Below are 24,497 nucleotides of genomic sequence, written 5' to 3'. Positions count from 1 at the left end.
TTAATTAATTAATATGAGATATTAACCTTTATTTCCATCTGTATATTGTGCAATCTGCAATTCTAAATTCTCTAAGCGGATGTGGGCTTTTGGAAAACGGAGAGGTTTTCCTTTAATATCATGGTGCCGACACTCAGACAATAAGATGTCAGAATATCTCCATACACACAAACCATAATGCCCCTTATCTGACTAATTAAATGAGGTCTGGTGCCGCAGGGTGTGCTCCTGGACTGGTGAACCCCCTAACCCTGCCGCCTGGTTACCAGCTGAACTATCTAGGATGAAAAATATTTTCAAACATTTTACCAAACATTATACCACATCATGTTCCAAAAAAGGTCTAAATGGCTCCACTGTCGGGACGTTTGACACTCATAAAACATCCTTTCAGCAGCATCACACCCCCCCTTCATGGGCCGTTTTGCATTGAGGCCCCCTATTGAATTGCGCTATTCTTTGTAGTTCCTCTGTTTTTCATCTGGGGGCGAAACGCCTACAACAGCGCAGTTATCTCACCTTTCTTTTTGAGGGTGCACTGAAGGCACAAATTGCGAGGCACGCCAAGATATTGACTATTCAAAACAAGCCAGACTATATTAGAGATTTATTGAAAATGAAACATTGAATTCGTGACCATACAAGATAGAGCTCCTTTTTGATTTTGCAAACAAAATGAAGTAGATATACCAAATTGCAAAAGGCTTGAGGAAAGGGTTGCCATCATAAACTCCTTTTATTGAATTTTGGTTAGATTTGTTTAATATTTTGCCTTACTTTGTTCTTCAATATATTCTTAAGCATAATCCCAGATTTTAGGTTAAAAGACACTCCTATAATAAAAAATTTTTTTTTTATAAGTCTATCTCAAACACATCAATACCCAAGGCTGTTACTGCTGGATTTGTGGGATAATGTTTTCTGCCGGAAAGTGGAATATTGTATCTCCTCCTTGGGTGTCGCTCCTCCATCCTGCCCTGCTGCAATGCTTTTTTTTTTTTTCCTCAGATGAAGACTAGGAGAGCCCGGCTTAAACTAAACAAGGCTTCAATAGAGCGAATGCATACACCTCAACAGGACAGAACACATAGAAACAGCGCAATTTATATGTACATAGCCGATTTACAAACAGAGGATAGAGAGAAAATGTGAATATCTTTAGTTGCCACACTGTTTGGAGTAGTCAACATAACCGGGAAAGATGGCGAGGACACAGACTCGCATGTTTCTCGCCTTGGCTTTGCTAGGAATTTTCATTCTCGATGCCTCGGTGAAAGGAGAGCCGCAGGAGCAACAGGAGAAGGAGGAGAGGTCCTGTCAGGGTGCCTTCGACCTCTATTTTGTCCTGGACAAGTGAGTGTCCGATATTATTTATGACTTTGTCTCTTTCTCATCGCTGCGCATTGCCATGCAACCACCCAGTTGTTTGGAAACGCGGAGCGCATCAGCCTCCACGTCTCTGTTGTTAAGACGGTAGTAGTGAAAAGTACAAGTCTGAGCTTTTTAAAGGCAGAAAAGCGAACATTTCCCAATTCCATCGCTTTTATACGCCTACTACCAAATCTGTCGTAAATAATTAGAGGTAATTTTACGGAATGAATAGACATGGTGAACACGTCCAAAAATCCCTTCAGTTTACGCTGAATATCTTAAAAGTGTGTTTCAGCTCAGGTATATAGCGTTATATTGAAGTTAGGAAAGTGTTTAGGACATTAGGACGTGTTATTCTTTTTGTCCGGTTCAAAGTCGTGAGGCAAACAGAGCCTTCCCCACGGGATGTGGGCCGGGCAAGCAGGATGGATTGAGTTTCAGGCCGATGACGCCTGCGGACACAGCTGCAGCAGCTGCCCCGCTGTAGCCCACCGCTCTCACACACTCTCCCTCTCCCTGCCGTCCTGTCTGCTCTGACGGGTCTGTCCCGCACCGGGCATGGAGCGAGTGGGAATACGCTTTGTTCCTTGTTGCTGTCCAGCAGGAAGCTAGAAGGGGTAACAGTTTAGTCCAATGTTGATACTTAACTACCAGGTGACAAAAATATAGACGTTCTACAAAGTGTCACTTGTCTATCATTTCTAGATTATGTAACCCTAACCCTAAAATTAACCCTCACCCTGACACTGAATATACATACAGATAGATTTTCCATACTATTGTATCACCTGAAACTCAACAGACATTTAGGTGACATATTAGGCACTTGATAGTGAGTTGAATATCTGCACTGGACTTTCCAAATAAAGTGCCACCCTGAAAAAAAAAATTAGCTCATAATGTGATACTTTTAGGTAAATTCTCTTTTGCCTTGCCCCCCCTCCACAGGGAGGTCAGAGGTCAGAGGTCAGGGTCGGTCACAGAGCAGCATCCCTGTAGCTGGCAGGGTTCAGTGGCTTGCTGTAGGTCACTTCAGCAGGGGGGATGTTTGCTGATGTGAACCTAAATTATCGGGCTGAAGCACTAGGCCACCCTGCTGCCCCAACACGCTTGACATACAGGCAGTGATTTCATAAATCTCAAAATTGTTTTAGATTCTTCAGGCTACATCACCCCTCTCAATGTTTTTGCCACCTTTTTTGGAGCATGTTACCCCGACTGTCCTGACTATCCATGTGTGATCTCTCTGCAGTCACAGAGAGTGTGGCTGTTCATAGCTGCCCAGACATTATAATTGACATTTTTGTCATATCTTGGCTGCAGCTGAGAGGTGAGATTATGCACATGGACACAGAACAGCCAGACATGTCAAAACATGCTATGTGAGCAGAAAGACAGAGAGATAGAGACAGAGAGAGACTAAGAGAGAGAGATTGAATGAGCTTTTGAGAGGAGTAGCTATGTTTGCTATCTGCTGGGCTGAACTGTAAAAACACCACAGCACGGTATATCTTTCCCACATTTGTGTTGGAGAAACACAGGTATAATACCAAAATTATAGATTACGTTATCAGAAGAATGTGTGAGTACGGTGATTTTGTTTCTCGTGGTTTAGCAGCTAAACACTGTGAATATTTGCATGTGGTTTATGAAAGTGCGGTAAGATAAGGGTTTGAAAAAGCTTGCTACTTGTCCTCAGTTGCACTAATGCTCACCGCTCATGAGCTCTGAGATAGACGTGGTGAGTGACATTTCGAACAGGTTCCCCCCACGTTTGATGATCTTTCGGGTGTCCGCGGCAGCATCTGTCAGCCACTCTTCCCTCTTTACCCTTTGCTTCGAAAAGTTTAGGAGCAGCCTGGGGAGTGTGGCACGACACGCATGGCCAAGCCTCTGGTACGCCTCTGTTTGTCTGTCTGTCTGGACCCGCATGCTCCAGCAGGCCTGCAGGAAGCTGCTGCTCTTTCTCCCAACACTGCGTCGACTTGTTGGGCATTTCACATCTGAAATGCCATGCAGTGACCTAATCTAATCCCTCAGTGATAGAGTATGGACTAATATCACACATTAAGTTCACTTTCGGTATATTACATTGCTGTAAATGGTTTGATAAAAATTGTGATAAAAATTAGAATTACACGCTAAATCAAGATATTTAGCGTGTAAGGACATTTTCTACAGTAAAGGAGCAGTGAAATGTAAAGTGTCCCTGAAAAGCCAAGTGTGCTCCAAAACAAGACTGGTCCTCACCTCTAAAGCATTTAAGTCACATGTTCATCCAGACATCTATTGGCCCGAAGGATATGAGGCATGCTGAGTGGAGAATTGAGTGTTTGCTCTACTGGATGCGTCTCAGCAGACACAGAAGGAACATTAGAAAACTCAAGCACCATCAGCTCCCTGCATTCCTACACTCCATGTCTGACCCACACCAAATACCAGGCTACATTTTTCCTGTCTATCTGGTAGCCCGCAAATAGAATAATAGGTGTTGTGTTTTATGGCTGGGTTCTGAGCAGCGATGATGTTTTTTCACTGGGTGCTTTGGAGGCAGTGGGGATACATGCCCCAGCTATAAAATAACAGCTTGGAAAAGAGGATCACACTTACATGTCATTTAGGTGAACTGACGTGATTCATTTACTGAGAATGGCAATGTTGCGTAATGCAACATGAAGACATAGTAATAATAAAAAGCCATGAAACACATAGTTATACAGCATCTTGAGGTTAGTACTTGTGGTTGATAGCATGCAGACGAAAGGATTTTTTTTTTGCAATACAGATAGTTACTAACCACGCAACAGAATGGAAGCCTGCAAGATTCAGATGGCTCAAGAGGTGAAATGTGAAATAGTTACAACTTGGTCCCCCAGGAAATATTTGACAAGTAAGACTGCCACAGAAATGCAAATCCCAGTATTGGAGACATTTTTTCATTTTTCAAATTGATCAATAGAGCGCTTAAATCAAGGGTGTGACAGCGAAACATTTGAAGAATTTTTACTTTTAACAGTTTTAAAGGGTTTATTTCTATTTTGTTTTGCTGGTACATGTAGTAGTAAATAGTGAGGAGCTTGTTTTCCAGCTGTATGTCCTACAAGAATCATCCTGTATTAGTGCTTTAAAGCGTGCCATGTGCTCACTTAGAGGGAAATGGATAAGTGGAGCAGGAAGCAAGACTGTAATCATGACTGGTTAAATGGGTGGTAAGAAAGAGCCATCGTGAATCTAAGGTCTATGCCAGGCCAGACTTTCTCTCTGTTTATGACCTCTTTACACACACACACACACACACACACACACACACACACAATCCTGCCCCTTGCTGTGTTCTAGCCCTGTTTAGCTCTGCTTTTTGATGTCATTGCATCCCTCAACAGGCAATGCACACACACAGAGACACACACACACACACACCCTGCTGAGTGTTACTTCTGTGTCCCTCTGTTGTTCATGTCACAGCCTTTTCACTCTTCGGACCCCCAACCTGTTGTTAGACTGGCTGTGCTCACTGGGACCATCTGTTCCCCCTCACACACACGCAGACACGCACGCTCACACACACACACACACACACACAGAGACCCAGCTGCCTGTGCTACATGGTCCCTGCTAGAGGCAGACTGCTACATCTGTCCCTGTCTAACCTCAACCCTCTGGCCCAGCAGCAATTAGCCCCCATTAGCAGCCCCCTGGGACTGGCCTTCATTAAGGAGACTGTAATGTACGCAGCAGCATGTTGCAGGCTAACCAGCAGCTCTTACCGCTCACAGGTTACAGTCTAGGTCCGGGATAGTGGAATGTCTCCGGGTGGCCAGAGGAATGCCCTCTGCTCTTATATGGATGTGCTGGGGATGAGTTCACTGCAACACACGACGTCCATCTTGACAAGGCATTTAGTCTCATATTCAACCTTCTTATTTTTCTTAAAACAAGAGAAAAGTGAGTGTCAATATCTTGAAACAAGCCAGAATAAGGCCGATCACTGCACTACTATCAAGAAAATGACACTTGATTCTGCCAAATTCTTGAATCTAGTTGATATGCATTGGAAACAAGTGCAATGATCTAACCCCATTGGCAGATTTTTTCCCTTGTTTTAAGAAAGTTATGATTTTAGGACACAACAACAGACTAAATGACTTGTTAAAATGGAGATTTTTTGCGGTGTTCCTCCTTGGCTGTTACTTAATTCTTCTTCCTCATAAGGATGTGTCCATTTTGTCTGTCAGATCTGGAAGTGTGAAGCACCACTGGATAGAGATTTACTCCTTTGTGGAGCAGCTGGCGGAGAAGTTTATCAGGTATGAGCTGGATTAGTTATTCAAGTCTTTGAAAAGATGCTTCATAAATTGTCCCTTTTCATCTGTACTGATGTAAGACAACTCTGTGTTCCCAGCCCCATGCTGCGAATGTCCTTCATAGTCTTCTCCACACGAGGAAACACCATCATGAAACTGACTGAGAACAGGTAAGAGCCGGACATGACCTGCATCTGAAGCATTACAGTATCTTCATCTGTCTGAATCTCAATGTTTCTGTGCTACCCAGACATGTCTTCTCTTATTGTATTTATCTCCAGTGACAGCACACACTAGTGGATTTCAAAGCTTTTTCTCTGGAGACCTACATTTTCTAAGCGGATTACATACTAAATTTAAGGAATGAAAAGAATTCAGCTGCTCTTGGGGAACAATTTGACAAAGCTTTAATATAAAAACCAACGTGTTTTGACTGGTAACCCTGACAAAAGCTATTGCAGCAGAAATGTGTTGGTTTTAATATTAAAGATTTATCAAATTGTTCCCCAAAAGAAGCTCAATTCTCTTCATTCCTTTGATTCTTTTTGATCCATGTACCTTGGTGGAACAGATTTCTTACCCTGTGCTTACAAAATGTACTCAGTTTTTGACTAGTACCTGCCAGTATAAAGCAGTTTATTCAGTCTACCTAAAATTAAAGGACTGAGGAATGCTTTGGCAACATAATGTAGCTAGTTTAGTAGCCTTGGATACTACTTCACCAGAAAAACACTACTACGCTACTCAACCACTCTCTACCTCTTTACTCCTCTTTATCTCTATCGTTAATATTTCTCTTACAACCTCTGCTCTGACTAACACCCTGTCCTGTCCCTCAGCCTTCTCCCAGTGTTTTTTCATTGGGTTGTGTGTCCTCTTTACCCCACAGAGAGGCCATTACTGGAGGCCTGCGGGCTCTGGAGAGAGTCATCCCTGGAGGAGACACCTTTATGAACTTAGGCTTGGAGATGGTAAGGCTAAAGCCTCAAAACATTCAGCACATTTCATACTCAGTACAGGTTCTTGTAATGTCTGAAACCATACATAAACCATACTTGATTTTTCAATGAAGTGATTCAGTGCAGGTTCTTACTTAGTGTAACACTCTATTTGCAATTGCAGGCTAATGCACAGATAAATCAAGAGAACCATGGTAAGTACTGCCTGGTATTCCCTGTTCAGCACATTACATTCATTACAGAGTTTTCAGAGAACATGAAACTTATTATGTGTTCTAAAGGGACAGCCAGTGTTATCATCGCTCTGACTGATGGAGAACTGAATGAGTGGCAGTTAGACACGGCTCAGCGAGAGGTAAGATGTATTCTCAAGTACTGAAAAAGCCTGATGTGCTTGTGTGGGAGTTGTATATGATTCCATGGGTCTGTTTTTGTGCTCACTGCACCTTTGTTTATTTGTTCTCGTCTTGCAGGCAGAGCGGGCCAGGTCTATGGGAGCCATTGTTTACTGTGTGGGGGTCAAAGAATTCAACCAGACCCAGGTAGAACCAGATCCAGGGTTGGACACTGAATATTGCAAACAAGCACTAAATACAAATCTGAATGTTTGTCTGTATGTTTTCCTAGCTGGCTACTATAGCAGACACCATGGAACATGTGTTTCCTGTATGGGGAGGCTTCCAAGCCCTCAGGGGAATCATTGACTCGGTATGACACACACACACACACTCATACACATACACAGATGCTTGTTCGCATACACACACAGACGCACGCACCCACACAAAATCATATTATACAATCAAATTATCTTGTGACTCTGAAGGTTTGCTGACTTCTCTTTTGACTTCTGTATTCATCTCTCAGATTATCAAGAAGTCCTGCATTGAGATTCTAGCAGCAGAGCCATCCAGTGTGTGTGCAGGAGGTAAGAGGTGTGAGGAACAAGGGTTTGTTAAGACACTGGGCAATCGCAAGTGTGCGACTGTGTCAGATGACAGACATCTAAAGCCTCTGGAGTGGAACATGAGGTTGGGTGATCGCATGGACGCTGATGACCGCGGAGTGACAGAGAGCGTATTGTCATTCACGGCCGGGGGAAATTAGCATAGCCGCTTCATCCCAGCATGTGTGTGAAGGGGAGGGAGGGAGGGGTGGGGGTGTTGGTCAGAGGAATTAGTCGTGAATCTTTAAGCATGGCTGCCTCCCTGGCCTAGTTTGCCACATCCTATATGCTAAATAGCCATTCTGGCCCTTTCACCCACCCACTCTCTCCCTCTCTCTTCCTCCCCTGTCTAGCTCTCCTGCCCTTGGACAGCAGTTTTAGGAACAGAGAGGAGAGAGAGAGGGAGAAAGGGAGAGAGAGAGGGAGAGTGAGAGAGAGAGAGAGATGCTTTATGTGTAGCCAGCAGGATGGATGAGCTTTGACATGACCTTATTAGGACTCACTTAAGAGAGTGCATTTGCAGCCCTGCTACCACGACAACCAATGGAGATTAGCCTCCATTATGGGATATGAAGGAGACCAAAGGATATGATGATATGAGTGAAGAAAGCAGGAAAGGAAAGGAAAGGGAAGGAAAGGAAAGGAAAGGAAAGGAAAGGAAAGGATGAACAAGATGAGACGAGAGAGTAGGAGCAAGCGATAAGCAATCCAAAACAAAAATATATGCCCTAAAAGGGAGTCTGAGAGGAAGGAATAATAAAGAATCATGATTGTCCTCATGTGATAATTAATTCCCAGACCCTCAGTGTGTCACTAGACATGTGCCCAAATGTCCCCCAACAGCCTCATTTACTATTCGATTGATGAGCAGCCTAATGGTCAGTGAACTAAGAAACCAAGGGCCACTTCCAAGGACCCACATTACCAAGGCTTGACTCTGGCCTAATTAATGACGAGCAAAGATTGTGATGTGCTGAACACACATTGATTAGTGGGTGTGCTGCTTTCGCCTCTTTTGTGACATAAAGTATATGAATAACATACAGCTCATCTTACGCATATCGTATAGTACAGAAATTGTTGAATGTTGTGTCCCTTACACACAATTTATGTTCACAGTATAATGTGATATCCCTTCCTAAGCACTGTCAGCATGTTGCAAGAGTGTGTATTTATTTAGTTGCAATGTGGGGACCGCTGATGAGAGGCATTGAGTTGTAAGACTGGACAGGATTCCCCAGAGGCTTTGCTATAATCTTCTACCCTAACCATCCATTCAGACTTATTTGCATAGGTATGGACATTTTGCATAGGTAATATGACAGTTGCTTCAGGAGTGAGATTGGACCTCCCTCTCTCTGCCTGCCATGTGGTTTACACCAACACACACACACACACACACTCATACGCAGACGTTCTTTTAGTCACCACTCACACACACACAAGCACATACGCACACATGTCCCTCACACTGATGTGAAGTGACCAGACCGAGCTGCCTGCAAACAGGCCATCAGACTGGACAGTGAACGTTGGGCCTTGCTATCAGACATGACAGCACTGATTCCACGCACACACACACACACACACACACACACACACTGAGTGGGCAGTGAGTTGGGCCTTATATCTAATATGACAGCAGAGATTGCTGCTTTCATTAACGTCTGACCCTTTCCTCCCCGTTGTCCCTTCCTCCTTGCCCCTCCCCGCCCCTCACTGTCCCGTCGCACTAACGTGATTGAAGAGGCTCTGTTCAGACAAGCCATACCCCCCTTTTCTCCACACACACAAGTGTCCGCTCACACACACACATACACAGACACACATGCACATGCATGCACATGCGTACAGTCACAAACACACGGACACGCATTCATACAAATCCGGTCCTTGTCATACCTCCAGGTGTAGATGGAAATGGACAAGTGGCCACAGTCGCAGCCAGGAAGCAGAGAGGAGAGAGCAGCACCATATGTGTTGTTCATGTCAGCAGGGCAGCACCAGTCCCTGCCCACCATGTGTCTGACAGCACTGACCTTTCAGCCCATCAAGTGTGTGTGTGTGTGTGTGTGTGTGTTTGTGTGTCAGTGTGTGTGTTAAGGATGCTCAGATTGGGTGTTTTTGATCCAATAGCCATCACTGATTTTTTAAGATTAGATAAAATTCAAAAGATGAGAGGATACCGATTTGATACCAATTTAGTGGTATACAATATTTCACAATGTTTATTTTCAGGAAATGCTTTTGCCTTGGAAATACTCTACAGTGCAGTTTGAACAGAAAAATGACTCAGGATTTTATATATAAATAAATAAGATCCTGCCTTGAGAGATGTCTTTCAATAGTAGCAAAAAGTATGTAATGCAACACACTACTTGGTGACTGATAAATAATGCAAATGGATTACATTTTGTAATTCGCAAGAGTTGATCAATAACCAATACTATATTTAGACTAATAGCTGCTAATTACAGTTTCCAAGCGCTCTGTGTGTGTGTGTGTGTGTGTGTGTGTGTGTGTGTGTGCATGCGCACATGCGTGTGTTTGTGTGTGTGTGCATGTGCACACGTGTGTGTGTGTGTGTGTGTGTGCATACTGTCAGAACACAACACGTGCTATTTGATGGTAACATTGTGCGAAAGGGACATGACTGCTGCAGCAGATAAGGCACCAAGCATTAAGAATAATTAGTGTTAAGACCTCTAATTAAGTTGCATGTTGTTATGGCTGCAATCCAGTGCTGTATTAATATAACATCACCATATAATTGCCCACTAAATTACACACAAATAAGAACAGCTTAAATTACCCAGTATTTAATTAATTTGTAGTTGTATTTCATTGTTTTGTTGTGATTGTTTTTTTTTTAAGTAAAATGTGATAAGTAGGGGTAGGAGGGAAGAGGAGACAGCGGATGTGGAATAAATTATAGGGTTGTCTGTATTCAGAGAAGTAGGGTTAATTGGGTGGTGTGTGTGTGTGTGTGTGTGTGTGTGTGTGTGCGTGCGTGTGTGTGTGTGCGCGCGTGTGTGTGTGTGTGTGTGTGTGCACATGCAGAAGACTAATCTGGCTGTGGGAAATGACAAGAGCAGTAATGACAATTTGCAAGTCACTGAATCTCTTTAAACAAGTATGCATGGATGCATACACACACACAGGTGTATGAGGTAGGCTATGTGCACATTGTAGCACTTTATGTCAAGGGCCTCAAATACTTATTAGCATATGAAGACAAAATATTGACCAAGGCACCAGACTACCTGTGCTCTGGACTGATCTATACAGTGCTGCCTGCACAGCTCATATGTCTTCAGAATACATGTATATAACATGTTCTGTGTTCTCCCTTGCACATTGTCACTTTCCCTGTACTTAGGATTCCTCTATCTGAAAATGTGCACATCTCAACATATTATCTACATCTGTAAAGTGAAGTGAATATACGTATGTGGAGGTTGTATAGTTGTATGCACGTCTGCATGCCTCGACACTTCTGTACATACTGTATGTAAGGCCCCTGTAGACCCTTTAATGTTAGGGTTAGGGTTATCTATACAGTATGCTGTAATCTTTCACATACTGTATTTCTTGTGCTCTCATATTCCTCTCATTGTTATATATTGCATATATGTATATGGCATTGATATTTTTATGGTTTTTATAATTGTCCTCCTTTTTCGTAATGCACAAAAGTCACATTGTATCAGTCTCTGTAAGTTCTGCTGCTGCAGACACTGCTGCTGTTTTCATTCATACATTTCCACTTACTAGGTCTGAGTGCTCAATCCATTCTATTTATATTGAAACACATGAGTCAGTAGGGCACTTGCAAGGTACAGCTAACTCACTAATGATGCTACCAGTTGGTGTTACAATTTTAATGTGTTGACAGTAAAGACAGACAAATATGTAAATGTTCACATAGCTAACATTATGACAGATTAAGAAAAATACACAACAGATATTTAGATTTGTCTCATCAACAATTAAAAAATATGTAGCTAGGATGGTAAGGTGTGAGCAAGAGGCGAGTGTATAAACTTCCTAGTATATATAGTATATATATATTTTTTTTTTTCTTCTTTCATTTAGCCCTGCCTCTGTGTGTGTATCTATTTTTTCTTTTTCATACTAGCTGGTCAGAAAGCATGAGTATGTTCTTTGACCTTTTTGGAAGTGCTGTCACATACACACCCACACTCAGTGATGTTTTTATCCAGTGATCTTCACGCTGGAGCTTTAAATGTTAAAGGTGTGGTGAATGTTCACTTCTATTAGCCAGGATAATGCTAGAGGAAGCCTTAGTGCACAGCCAAAGACCACACACACACACACACACACACACACGCACATACACACACGCACATATGCCCACACACATGCATGTACATACTGTGGAAACACACAAACACACACATGCACGCCCCTCAGAAAAACAGAAAGAGAGTGCACACATACAGTATACACAATTGATATGTAGGTATGCATCCAGCATTCACACACACACACACACACTCACACACACACACACACACACACACACACACACACACAGAGGCTGATGCCATAGGTAAGGTCAGACTTACTTTGGCTCTTCTGTGCTGCTGTCAGCCCTGCAGGCATGTTTTTAAGCAAGTGTTTGTTCCCCACTCTCTAACATATGCTGGTTAGCAGCCACATACACACTCCAGCATATGCTGGCAAGCCTCTGTCAGTGCGCTTTAACAGTGCCTGGGGGAAACGAAAGGTCAAAGACGCACACACACACACTCACTCACACACACACACACACACACACACACACATATACACACACACACATACACACCTTCTGGCTACAACACAAACTGAGATATTTGTGAATAGCAGCACTTTTAGCATTAGCACCAGTGGAGCATATTATGGCCTTTCCACACAGACACGCACAAGCACGCAGATATAAAGCACTAATGAGGCATATGCAAGTTTCTACTGCCTAAGTAGAGCACATGAGCGAATTGGCATGACTGTCAACACTCTAATGGTACACCAGAAAGTTCCTTCTACTTCAGACCCAAATGGTTTCCTAATAGGAGACAAGCTTTGGTCTTTTACATTTACATCTTTTACATGTTTAAGTGAGCGTAGTTTAAGAGAACTGTGATTAATTGTCTGATGTTATGCAGGAATTTGAGTTTTGAATTTGTGGGCATATTGGGTATCATCACTTCTTTTGTTTCTCTCTCTCTCTCAGAGAGTTTCCAGGTGGTGGTGAGAGGCAATGGATTTCTTCATGCCAGAAACACTGACCAGGTCCTCTGCAGCTTCAAACTCAATGATACACACACTCTGGGTAAGTTCCACACACACACACACACACACACACACACACACTTACACAAGCACACACAGTGCATGTGACTTGGCTCAACATGGTTAAAAGCTCAACTTGATTTCTCAGAAGTCACTGATTTGATTCAATCTGTCCGTTTGTTTTATGTTATAAGATAGTAATGTGTTGGTTTGATTTGAAACAAATAGAAAGTGATTACAAAACAGGACATGGAGATGATCAAACAAGGACAAGAAAGGTATGTAGGGAGGCACAAGGAAGAAGCTGACTGGTCTTTGGACTGCAATACAGTCCTGGATGGGATGCGTCTTGGGATACTGGTTGGACCTGTGCATTTAAGAACAATGTGGGAGTTGTATTTAGACAGTGGAGCTGTAAAAAAAAAAATCTATCATGTGGTTTTCCCTGTGCAGATGAGAGGCCAGCTAGAATAGAGGATACCTTCCTGCTCTGTCCTGCTCCTGTCATCGAGGAAGTGGGGAGGTAAGCTGCACATCTCTTTTAGCTCTTACCAGCTTTTCATCCCCACACAGTGTGCTTCAGCTGGGTGCTGAAGAGCTGCAGTAGGTTTGGCTAAGCTATGGCTCCAGTCCTCCCTTAAGACACACACCGGACTATCCATGTACAGCTGGAACACTCTGAGCCCAATCTTTACCAGCTGCACTCAAGTTTGGTGTAGACGCTGAAGATTGCCGTCCTTGAACAAATTAGGGCCAAAGTCACTGAGTGTCTGTGATCAATCAGTGTTTGTCACAGCTAACGAAGCCAGACACCAATCACAAGGGGACAACAGGAGGAGAGCCCAGGAACACGACTTAATGAGAGCCTCCTGGAGAGGACCTCCACAACCGCCTGTGTGTGTATGTGTGTTTGTGTATTTGTGTGTGTGTGTGTGTGTGTGTGTGTGTGTGTGTGTGTGCGTGCGTGTGTTTGATGTATCCCAATCTATGTCTGACACTTTGGGAGAGAGAAAGTGTGAGTGGAGTCGGCGGGGCAGTGAAAAGTTTCCTCCGAGGGTTTGCAGCTTTGCTGTGGGTGATTCTGAGCAGAAGTTTGTTGCGGGGCAGACAGAGGGATGCTGTGGGCCGAGGCCCGGCAGCCTTCCTGGCCCGACCGCCTGCAGTCCTGTGCATAATTATACACTCCGGCCCGCGGCCTCAGACACCTCCCAGTCATCATCTGTCTTGTTGCTGTCACTCAGATTTCTGGCATGGTTTGAGCTTGTCTTGTCCGCCAGTGAAAACTACTCATTGCCTCTCCTAGAGATGGGGAAAGAGGGATTTTGTTTTCACACTGTGGCTGCAAGTGTATTTAGGATTCTGTGTCACGCTATATTTCACACACAATTTATGTAAAAACATGGCGAATGGAATATGAATTGTGATACATTCTTAATTGTTTTGGATTTGACCAAATTGTAGAACATCAATGTCACAATAATTAATGAACAGGTCGTCTATTACACCACCCAGGAAATATCTGGCACTGTGTCTGTGTGTAGTTGCTGCCACCATGGCTTTGTGGCAGGTTTTACTGCTCCTCTGGAGAGCAGAGCAGGGCAGGGAGCATCATTACACACTGCAGTGGTGCCTGAAGGAGGCGTGCTTCCATGGAGCAGAAGCAGCCCATTAGAGCGCAGTCAGCACCCTGACTGCTACTAAGGAGGAAATCAGCTGTGAATAGCTGAAGGGCCCAGGGAGGAGGCCAACAGCTGGCTGATGAGCTCTGTGCAGTAATGCAATAACATAGGGACAGGGAATAACGAGAGACATGGAAATAAACAGCAATGCCAGAGTGCCGCTGTGCTGCCTGGCCAGGTGTCTGTGCTACAGGAGGAGCTCCTTAGTGTCCTGTTTCGTTCTGTGATGCTGTATGGAACATGTGATATCTGTCGTCTTCTGAGCCGCTGCACATAAACAAGACTAAGTCATCCTTCTCCGTACTTTCAGTTAGGGCTGCGACTAATGATTATTTTCATTATCGATTAATCTATTGATTATTTTTTCATTCAATCAATTAATCATTTAGTCTATAAAATGTCAAAAATGAATGTCAAATGCCAATCACAAGTTACCAAAGCACAAAGTGACGTCTTAAAATTGCTTACTTAGTCTGACTAGCAGCCAATATGATATGAAATGGAGAAAAGCAAGCAAAAATCTTAGCATTTGTGAAGCTATAACCAGCAAATATTTGGTATCTTTATTTGATAAATGACTAAAACAATTAATGATTTATCGATTATCAAAATTATAATCGATTACGTTTCTGTGGATCGACTAATCGATTAATCAACTAATCACTAAGCACTATTTTCAGTTGGGATCTTCAGATTTAAGATGTATTAGTTGTCAGATGGTGCTGTGTTTTGCTTTGTAGTTTTGAAGTCCGTACATGAGATCTTGGGGACTCCAGCTCCCAGCGACACCTCCCCACCCAGACCCCATACCCCAAGACCCTCACTCACCTCCCGTTCCACCCGGGCCTTGTCGCATAGAATGAAGTCATTGATGCTGCCGTCACACAAATCTATGTTGACTGAGAACCTTCCGGATGCAGCTCCCCCTCCCACACACACACACACACACACACACACACACACACACACACACAGGGCAAAGACATATATAGTGGGCAGATTGATGATTGATAGGGGCTGAGATCTCCCTGTCATCGAGGAGCTGATAGTGCTGTGCCCCCTGCCTGCCTGAAAGGAGGGCTGACCATATGATGGGGAAGGGGGGGAAGAGAGAAAAGTCAGAGGGAGAGGAGGAGAGGATGAGTGCCACCTGTACCGCCAATTTCCTACTTCCAAGTCAGTGTCAGCATGCGTTAGGAGATGAGCCGCAGCAGTATGGCGAGGCTGTGGGGGGGAGGGGGGGGGGCGAGGACAGTGTGTTTAGTGTTTGAGGAAGTGAAGGAGAGAGAGGGATCGGAGGGGGTCTCAGAAGGGAGGGACGGTGCTGAAGGGATGTAGAACAGGAAAAGCCCCCCTCCTACCATCCCCCCTCTGTGTTTCCTCTCCTCTGCACTGCTCCCTGCTCACCCTTCTTCACCACCCTGCAGTGACCTCCCCCCCACCCCACCCCCTATCACCCCCCCATCGCCCCCCCCTCCTCAAATCTGAACCCGGAGCTGAATGCCCCCCTTGTCTCTGTCGCCCCAAACCATAAGCACAGCACAAAAACCCTTTCTCCATTCTTTTCCAAACCTATAACTGCAACCCAGCTGGCCGCTATTTCCACCCTCCACCCATTTGGTTAACTTTTTGTTCTTATTCTTTAAGATCTTGTTGAATAATCTATCGACTGCAACATTCCTTTGTTTTTTTTGCTCTGTCCTTTTCTCCGCCCCCCTCTCCCAATGGACTGCATGAGAATGCTGATGGTCTTTGCTCACCTTCCAGCGACACTGCTATCCTGTCATCTTCCCGACCAAGAAATATAAATTTCCCCTGCATTCCATATCATTAGCCTGTCTCTGTGCAATCAGAGCTGGAGATAGCGGCACTGAACGCTGGGGGAAGAGGAAGTCTCTCAGCTGTCTATGGTTTCCACATTAGAGCTTTGGGCTGGATCCAAACAGAAGAGATTCCTTCTGTGGGTGGAGAGCTCCCTGACCTCTTTAAAGATTTTGGCTTGCAGAGGTGTGGGTGTATGTTTGTGTGTGTGTGTGTGTGTGTGTGTGTGTGTGTGTGTGTGTGTGTGTGTGTGTGTGTGTGTGTGTGTGTGTGCATTTTTAAGGGAGCAAGTACAGACAGACTAAATTATGGAATGTATTTGACATACCTTGGGCATGCTTCTACAGTAGCCCAAACATGACCTTGATAATTATCAAAAACCGTGTGTGTGTGTGTGTGTGTGTGTGTGTGTGTGTGTGTGTGCACAAGCAGGTGTGCGTACATGAGTGCATATGTGTGTGTATGCATGTATGTGTGTGCATTTGTGTCCGGAGACCATGTGTAATGAGCTTGGTGTGTGTTGCAGGGTGATCTTCCTGCAGGTGAGCATGAATGAAGGCCTCTCCTACATCACCAGCTCTGTTCACATCACTACTACTGAATGCGTGAGTATATACACTGTACAGTAACTCATAATGAGAATCTGTGGTTACACTCTAGCTCACTGCCTCTCTCTTTTGCTTTGAATTGAAACTTCATTTGAATCAATTTTTCTTTCAAACTTCATTTTCTTCCTTGTTCTCTAGCTGTCTTCTCCTCTTCTCCTCCTTCCTCTCTGAGGTCTCCTCTGTTTTGTCTGTCATCAGAGGAGGCTGTGAGTACTTTCTCTTAATCTGTGTTTTTCACACTGTCACCTTTTCTCTTGTATTGGCTTTTTGTTCAATTTAATCTTACTTGATTCTGTTATTCTTGTGTGTTTGTATGTAGTTTGATGGCACCATTGTGCTGGTCTCATTGCTGGTGCTGTTCCTGCTGTTGGGTCTAGTGCTGATGTGGTGGTTCTGGCCTCTCTGCTGCACTGTGGTAAGTTTCAACATCAGCACTGGGAAAGTTTCCCTTATTGTTTCTCTTGTGCCGTGCTGAATATTGTTTTTCCTCATGTTCAGGTGATCAAGGAACCTCCACCACCTCCTCCCCCAGAGCCAGTAAGTCACTAGCTACTTGAACCTGATGCAAAATATTTTATTTTCCTTTAATTATACTAATAATATCAACAGGACACCATTCTGCAGTGTCCTTGGGCAAGACACTGCCTATCAGCTCCAGAGGTGCTGACCCTGCACTCTGACATCCATGTGGAGGGGGTCAAGCGAAAACAGATTTGTCCCTACAGGGACAAATGCAGCATTACATTATTATTATTCATTATTATTAATTATGTGTGAGAGAATATAGACTCTGTTTATGTGTCATTTCACTCACAGGAGTCGGATGACGAGGATGGGATGCCCAAGAAGAGGTGGCCCACAGTGGACGCATCCTACTATGGAGGAAGAGGAGTAGGCGGCATCAAACGCATGGAGGTACACACACGCACACAAACAGTGCACACACATACAGAACTTTGAACGTTTGTAACACTTATAAGAAGGTACCTTTCCACAATTTCGCTTTTTAAACTTTTGTGTTTACCAGGTGCGGTGGGGGGAGAAGGGCTCCACTGAGGAAGGCGCCAAGCTGGACAAACCTAAAAATGCAGTGGTGAAGATGCCGGAGCAGGAGTTTGAGCCTTACGAGCCCAAACCTCGCAAACCACCCCGCCGCCCCCCACAGCAGAATAGGTGGTACACACCCATCAAGGTAAGTCTCCTCTCTCTGACCGTTCCTTGAACATGAATATCAAAGAATGGTTTTATTTTGGAAATCTCATGGCTTCCAGCATCCTTTGATGGATATTCCTACCAGCCAGTGTTTCTCTCTGTGTCCCCAGGGCAAGCTGGACGCTCTGTGGGCTCTGTTCAGGAGAGGTTATGACCAGGTGTCCCTGATGAGACCCCAGGCTGGAGACCAGGTGAGACTGGCACTGAACTGCAGTGGAACTTCATTTTTTATCTGTACCTCAAACTGCTGACATGACTGTCTTACCAAACAGGCATAATGACTGATTCAGAAAACATATTATAGTGATTATGTGTAATTGTTGGAATTCCCCTGTGGAAAACATCCAACTAAAAGCATTTAAAGTGCAAGTTAACTAGTGCAGAACATTTCAGAATGTGTTTTCTGTCTTTATGTGAACAAAGAAGCATCTGGACTCTTTCTCTCTTTCTCTCACTTCGCATAAAGGCAGCAGGTGCCAGTGAACAACATCTACAGCAAACTCTTTAGTACAGCAGCTCACTACTGATCTGCTACTCACACACACACACACACACACACACACACACAGTGAGTGAATGAGCTACTGATACCACTCTCTCTGTCAAAGCTGCCATTGTTCAAACACAAGGAGTACTGTACACTTCCCTTGAGAATCTGATCTTCCCAGAGAATGACTGGATGGGTTTTCCGGTCAGACTAAAAAAAAACAGTTACCATGTCAACCAGGTTATTTCATGTATTAGATTACTGGCCAGTGACACACATCCTGAAGAATCCTAAATCATGACATCATTGTCTAATTGTCAGACAAGTGTGTGTGATATAAAGAGGGAGAAAAGAGGCGTGTTATCTAACCTTGACCTTGTGTAGGACATCCCATAACCCCACAGACATGTTTTCATCATCATATTGGTTGTCATGGTGAAACATCTGCTCTGTTGTAAATGGTTTCATTGTCGCTTTTCATGGCGGTGGCGATATCGCTATAAAATTTATTGGTTTGTTCTCTGTGATTCATGATTCAACTTTATTATGGAACAGCAAAGCTAGTTATGTGTGTGTGTGTGTGTGTGTGTGTACTGTGTCTGGAGTCAGCGTAGGTGGTGTTTTGTTTACAGCACCTTATCATCTTCTCTTCCCTTCATCTTGGACTTTTTCTAAGCAGGACGATTCATCTCTGTCAGGAGGACAGAACTTTCTGGAGTCTTTGTCAGCCACTTTCTGTGGGGCTGCGGTTCACAGAGCCAGTCAACAATGACCCCCACAACTCCCTTCACGCGTCATTAACTTAGGAAAATAAAACTCTCCTTCTCACATGGAAGGAAATGAGGGGAAAAAATCGACTATTGTTGCAAGAGAGCTAGTTGCTCAGCATTGGTGCTAATAGCCATATCAGAAACGAAAGACGAGAATGATTTTCTCATCGAGGAATGTTGAATGATCTGCCAAGAGGTCGGGCATTAGATCCAAATAGTCAGTAAATTCCTCACAAAAGCAAAGAACAATATCTCGGCAAAAGCAATGAACTGCAGCCGGATGACTAGATGACAAAAAGTCCCAACAAGATGGCAAAAAGCACAGCGATAACTAGCATGGATCAGACTTCTCAATCTGGAGCGTTAAGCAGCAGCTCGCTCTGTCTCGCTCTGCCTTCTCCCCGCATTACTCCCACTTCACCGGCTCTGCAAACGGCCATCAGCGGGCTGCCAGTTTCTGCCACACTCTCTGTGCGCATTTCATGTGTTTGCGTGCGCGTGCGCGTGTGTGTATAATGTGTGTGTCACTGTAATGCGTGTGTCAGCCCTCCTGAGTGAGCGTCACACAAACAGATGGGGAGTTGAAAGGCCACGAGCCATATTGTGACAGAAGACATTCCCTTCTTTTGTCCCCAGAGCTGATGGCACTGATGGCCCTGTCACACAGCACAGCACAGACCAGAGGGCGGCCACCATCCCTCCATCCTCACACAGACACAGCAAATGAGCACAGCACCTCCCCTTCTTCCCCTCTTCTCTTTCTCTCTCTCTCTTTCTCTCTCCATCACTTCACTCAATGCTGGATTTCTCCGAGTCCACTTCAATCCTGGAAAAGAAAAGATTCCAGTACTTGGAACAAACGTTTATTAGCAAAACCAACACATTTTGGCTCATGCCCTTCATCATTCATAAACCCTGATGAAGGCCACGAGCCGAAACACATTGGTTTTTGCTAATAAACGTTTGTTCCCAGGACTGCAAGTGTTGCTGGAATCTATTCTGTTCCAGTGTTACCTGCCCATTCCATGCACCTTGTCAGTAGGTGAAGTTGTGCCAGAATACCTTTCCATGTTCCAATTCAATCTTGAGGCTTGTGTTTCCATGCAGAATGTAGGAGTGGGTCACCGATTCTGTCAAAGAATATGTAATCTACGAAGCCTATTACTGTGCGCTCATACTGAGTATGAGTGCATATGTGTACGTGTGCGTCGGTGTTGGTGGTGCACGTGCGTGCGTGAGCGTGCATGAGCGTTTTCCTATCTGAGTGGATCGCTGTAATGTCATGCGAGGTGACAGGCAGAGCTGTCAGGTCAGATGTGCGTCTCCCTCTCTTCTCTCCCTCGCCCATCTTTCTCCCCTTTTCTTGGCTATAATGGTGACAAATGTGTGTGTACGTCGCTTCTCTGTAAAAGACCAAGAACAGTATGTATGTTTATCTGCTTTGTGTGTGTGTGTGTGTGTGTGGGGGGGGGGGGGGGGGGGGCAAAGTCTTGGGGCTCAGGGAGAGAAATTGGGGAGGAGACTAGACAGAGGAGTGGTGCAGAGGGATGCTAGAGGTGTTTTAGGGTTGTGTTTTTCTCCCAAAAAGGAGTAGAGGGTTCGTAGTAAACAATCGCCAAGAGGGAGAGAGAGGGAGTGAAGCTGTGACAGCCATTACAGCCGCGGGGACGCACAGGAAGACTGACCATCATAACTGACCCATTGCTGACCTCCCACACATCCACTCTCACAACTCATCTGCCTGCTCACAACATGGTTTTCATGCTTAAAAGTGGAAGAATCCTCTCTTTCCACTACTTTTCCGCTGCTCTTTTCCATACCTCTTCCTGTTTTTGGTGCTCTCTTGCAACTCCCTCCTACCCTTTTTCTCCATCTCTCTCTGTTATTCATGAGGTTGAGGTTTCATTCAGGCCATATGCTCCGGTGGAAGCCCACTTCCACACACACACACACAAACACACTCATATTCATGAGGCTGTCTTCTCATTGTGTCCATATGCTCTCTCTGGTGCTGTGCTGCTACTCTGCTGCTCACAAACTGGCCTTTTCACTGCAGCCCACCGACAAGACCGAAGCAATCACCCCCCAACCAGGCTGCCCCAATCAATTACGCACCCCCAAACACACACATGCACGCACACACACACAATGGACCCTCAGTCACAAAGCAACTGCTGCTGGGGCCCTCTTAATGGCCCCTGTGTGACTTTAGGGCCTCTCTGTTTAATAAGGTGTTAAAAATCAGACCACCAAGGGTCTACAACACAGAGACCTACCCTCTATCCTTCATACACTGGCTGACCGAGACTAGATTCTGTGTGTGTGTGTGTGTGTGTGTGTGTGTGTGTGTGTCTGTATTGGGGTGCGTTGCAGGGAACAGAGAGGGTGAAGAGAGGAAGACCATCAATGAGAACAATAAGAGAAGCGTTCCATTCTCCTTGACTTGTAAATTATGTTAAACGCTAAGGGGCCTCTGTTAACTATTGTGGGGGAGCTGAAATCACCCTTTACATTCCAACAAGTCAAGCACATAAGAGACATAAACCACTTTCTGTTCTGCATCAAGAGAGGCCGAAACACAGCATAGGATGGAAGAGGGGACGAGGGGCGATGGGAGAGCGGCGGACTGCAAGAGCGGGTTTGCGTGTATGAGTGTGTGTGTGTGTGTGTGTGTGTGTGTGGGATAACTTTGTCAGTGCCTGTCTTTGCTAGCATCACAGCTATTGTGGTGCAGGTGTGGACAGAAGACAGAAGCAGCTCTGTGTCCCCTCCAGGCCCAGAACACACACGCCTCTGTCAGCAGAACTGGGCAGAAACTCACTCAAACCACTTTGGCTGGTGTATCTTAGAAGCTCATTGATCGCACAAAAACACACACAGAAAGACGCACTGCCTTTTAATCTCTGTGTTCTGCACTGATATATGTATGTGTCTGTGTGTAGCTATGGTTTAACCTCTGTCTTGACTGTGTGTCCTGCAGGGTCGCTGTATACGGTTCCACCGGGTAAAAGAGGAAGAGTCCATCCCAGCCCAGTCTCTTCCTCGCTCACACCACTCTCCTCCTCCTCCTCCTCCTCCTGCTCCCCCCCCTGAACAGCAACCTCTAGTCTCCTCTGCGGTCCCCAGCTCTAAACCGCCGTCCAGAGGCCCCCGCACCACAGCACCCTCCCGCGCCCCTCCTGTCATGGTCCGTCCCAACCCGGGTCCGCCCCCCACTCGCGCACCCCCGGGGCCCCCGGGACCCCCCCCATCTCGACCCCCACCCAGGCTCTGATGAGAAAGAGAGGGCATCCAAAAACGAATTAACATCAATTCATCACAAATGTTCTTCTGTCCTCCTTTCACCCCAAAAACTCTCACCCTCATAGAGGGAGCAGGGAGGCATAAAATCTTGAAAGCCAGGGGCTCCGACTTGAAGCTCTGCGCTTTGTTGCTGGACAGCAAAAAACATATATATTTATCAGAATATCAAAATCAGCTACTGAGTTTCATTAAAGATAATGTTTTATAAAAGCCACATAAACATCATAGGAAATCCAAGCATGTACTTATTTGATTAAGCCTGTATGTATTTGAGTTGTTGATGTCTTGACTAATGTGGTAATATTAATAAGAAGTCCCATCCTTCCTGAAAATTCAAGAGTAATGTGTAGATAAAATTTGAGATTGTGACAGGTCATGTCTGAACAATGGTGGTAAAGTTGCTTGTTTTCTTGGAATGTTTTTTTTTTGTAGAGCATGATAATGTTGACAGAGGATGTGATGAGAAAGGCAGCATGTAGAGGCTGAGTGAAGGATGATCTGAATGTTGAGCACGTTGGCTTTGGTTTTTAAAAGATTGTACAGTATCTTAGATCATAGGTTGCTACAGATAGGACTGATACAGAAGCGTATTCTGCTTTCAGCATTCAATGGTTAAAACACAACTCAAATTTCAATTTAATTTCAATTTCAATTTAGGAATTCAGTGATTTTAGTACAACTGCAGGGCAGTTTTACATATTTAATTATATTTATATATATTTTAATACAGGCCCTGTCTGCATATGTTTTATGTTCTGTATCAGGTTGATTTCTGGGTTCTTTTTATATCTTTGGGGAACTAAGAGAGGGGAATATAAGAGGTGGGTGTAAGTAAGCGCTCTATCATGCCTTGTTACATATTTGTGGTCTTTTTAACTCCTTCAAGTGAGAGATTGCATAAAGCATAAAGCTGCATCGTCAGGGTTCTCCTGTATACCGCGTTTACTGACTGAAATGATCATTTGCATTATTTCTGTATTAACAAGCCTTTTGTGTCCGTTTCCATTAAACAGAATGTTTTTTATGTTGTTTGGCAGTGATCTGTTTGATAGGTATTGACTACTAAGAAGAATCTTGAGAAAAGGCTGATGTGTAAAAAGCATAATGGTATTGTAATATTTAATTATTTTACTAACACTTAGTTGGGGAATAACTCTTACAAAGTCATACTGTGTGGTTCAGCTGGCAAACACACTAGGGTCTGGGCAACAGAGACCCAATGGCATGTTTATTGGTTAATTGGATATTATGGGATGCAACATTTGGTGATGTAATGTGTTCCTCTTTAGGCAATCTTCTTTAATCAAACTAATTACACTTGCACTGCTGTCAGCACACTGTAAAATACTGTCCATGACACTTATATAGGTAGTCTGCAAAATGAATCCTCAGTTCTAAAATTTAACTGCTTTTGGGTGTGCTAGAAGTCGTATTTCTGTAACAGATAATTGTTTTGATATAAATCTGTTGGCCACTTGTTTTCCATTTAAGCAACCGGCACAGTAGTCATACACTGTAGTCCTTCTTATATCTATATACGACCATGATGTTGATGATGCCTGGTCTGGGAATGTCTCAGGACAGACAGGACATCTGCTCCCCCTTCTCGGAGTTCAAACACAAAAGAACTCGATCAGGAGGTCAGTGTGTAGCTACGTGACTCAGAACGCTGCAATCCATCTGTGGAAATGACTCACACGAGTCTTATGGTATGTTAACTCACCTAGCATGACAACAACTTA

General features: G+C 44.4%; 1 protein-coding gene across 2 annotated transcripts; it reads left to right on the top strand.

The window, feature by feature from the left end:
- Window positions 1–1,004: 1,004 nt before the first annotated feature.
- Window positions 1,005–23,783, top strand: antxr1d (ANTXR cell adhesion molecule 1d). 2 transcript variants are annotated; one of them, XM_071530436.1, is made up of 18 exons: window positions 1,005–1,353; window positions 5,607–5,678; window positions 5,774–5,845; window positions 6,565–6,646; window positions 6,798–6,828; window positions 6,916–6,989; window positions 7,108–7,176; window positions 7,262–7,342; window positions 7,502–7,562; window positions 12,817–12,915; window positions 13,329–13,398; window positions 16,902–16,980; window positions 17,303–17,398; window positions 17,482–17,520; window positions 17,800–17,898; window positions 18,011–18,175; window positions 18,306–18,386; window positions 22,433–23,783. In XM_071530436.1, exons 1-18 carry the CDS (start codon window positions 1,202–1,204, stop codon window positions 22,724–22,726), a joined length of 1,716 nt encoding a protein of 571 aa, XP_071386537.1. In that variant the 5' UTR covers window positions 1,005–1,201; the 3' UTR covers window positions 22,727–23,783. The 2 variants fall into 2 exon arrangements, with proteins under 2 accessions (XP_071386537.1, XP_071386538.1); XM_071530437.1 differs by lacking the exon at window positions 22,433–23,783 and adding an exon at window positions 20,089–20,865.
- The last annotated feature ends 714 nt before the right edge of the window (window positions 23,784–24,497 follow it).

This window comes from Centroberyx affinis, unplaced genomic scaffold (genome assembly GCF_046629955.1).
Source record: "Centroberyx affinis isolate AG114_WGS23_722 - 3 ecotype Tasmania unplaced genomic scaffold, CSIRO-AGI_Caff_v1 ptg001928l_1, whole genome shotgun sequence".
NCBI classification, from domain to species: Eukaryota; Metazoa; Chordata; class Actinopteri; order Beryciformes; family Berycidae; genus Centroberyx; species Centroberyx affinis.
Note: the sequence above shows the minus strand (reverse complement) of the source record. Positions and strands in the feature narration are given on the sequence as shown.

Bases quoted from the DNA above. Each gene is read 5' to 3' on its own strand.
- antxr1d (XM_071530436.1), top strand. From the start codon at position 1,202: ATGGCGAGGACACAGACTCGCATGTTTCTCGCCTTGGCTTTGCTAGGA. The intron at 1,354-5,606 runs GTGAGTGTCCGA...TTTGTCTGTCAG, and splicing joins CTCTATTTTGTCCTGGACAA to ATCTGGAAGTGTGAAGCACC. The intron at 7,563-12,816 runs GTAAGAGGTGTG...TCTCTCTCTCAG, and splicing joins ATCCAGTGTGTGTGCAGGAG to AGAGTTTCCAGGTGGTGGTG.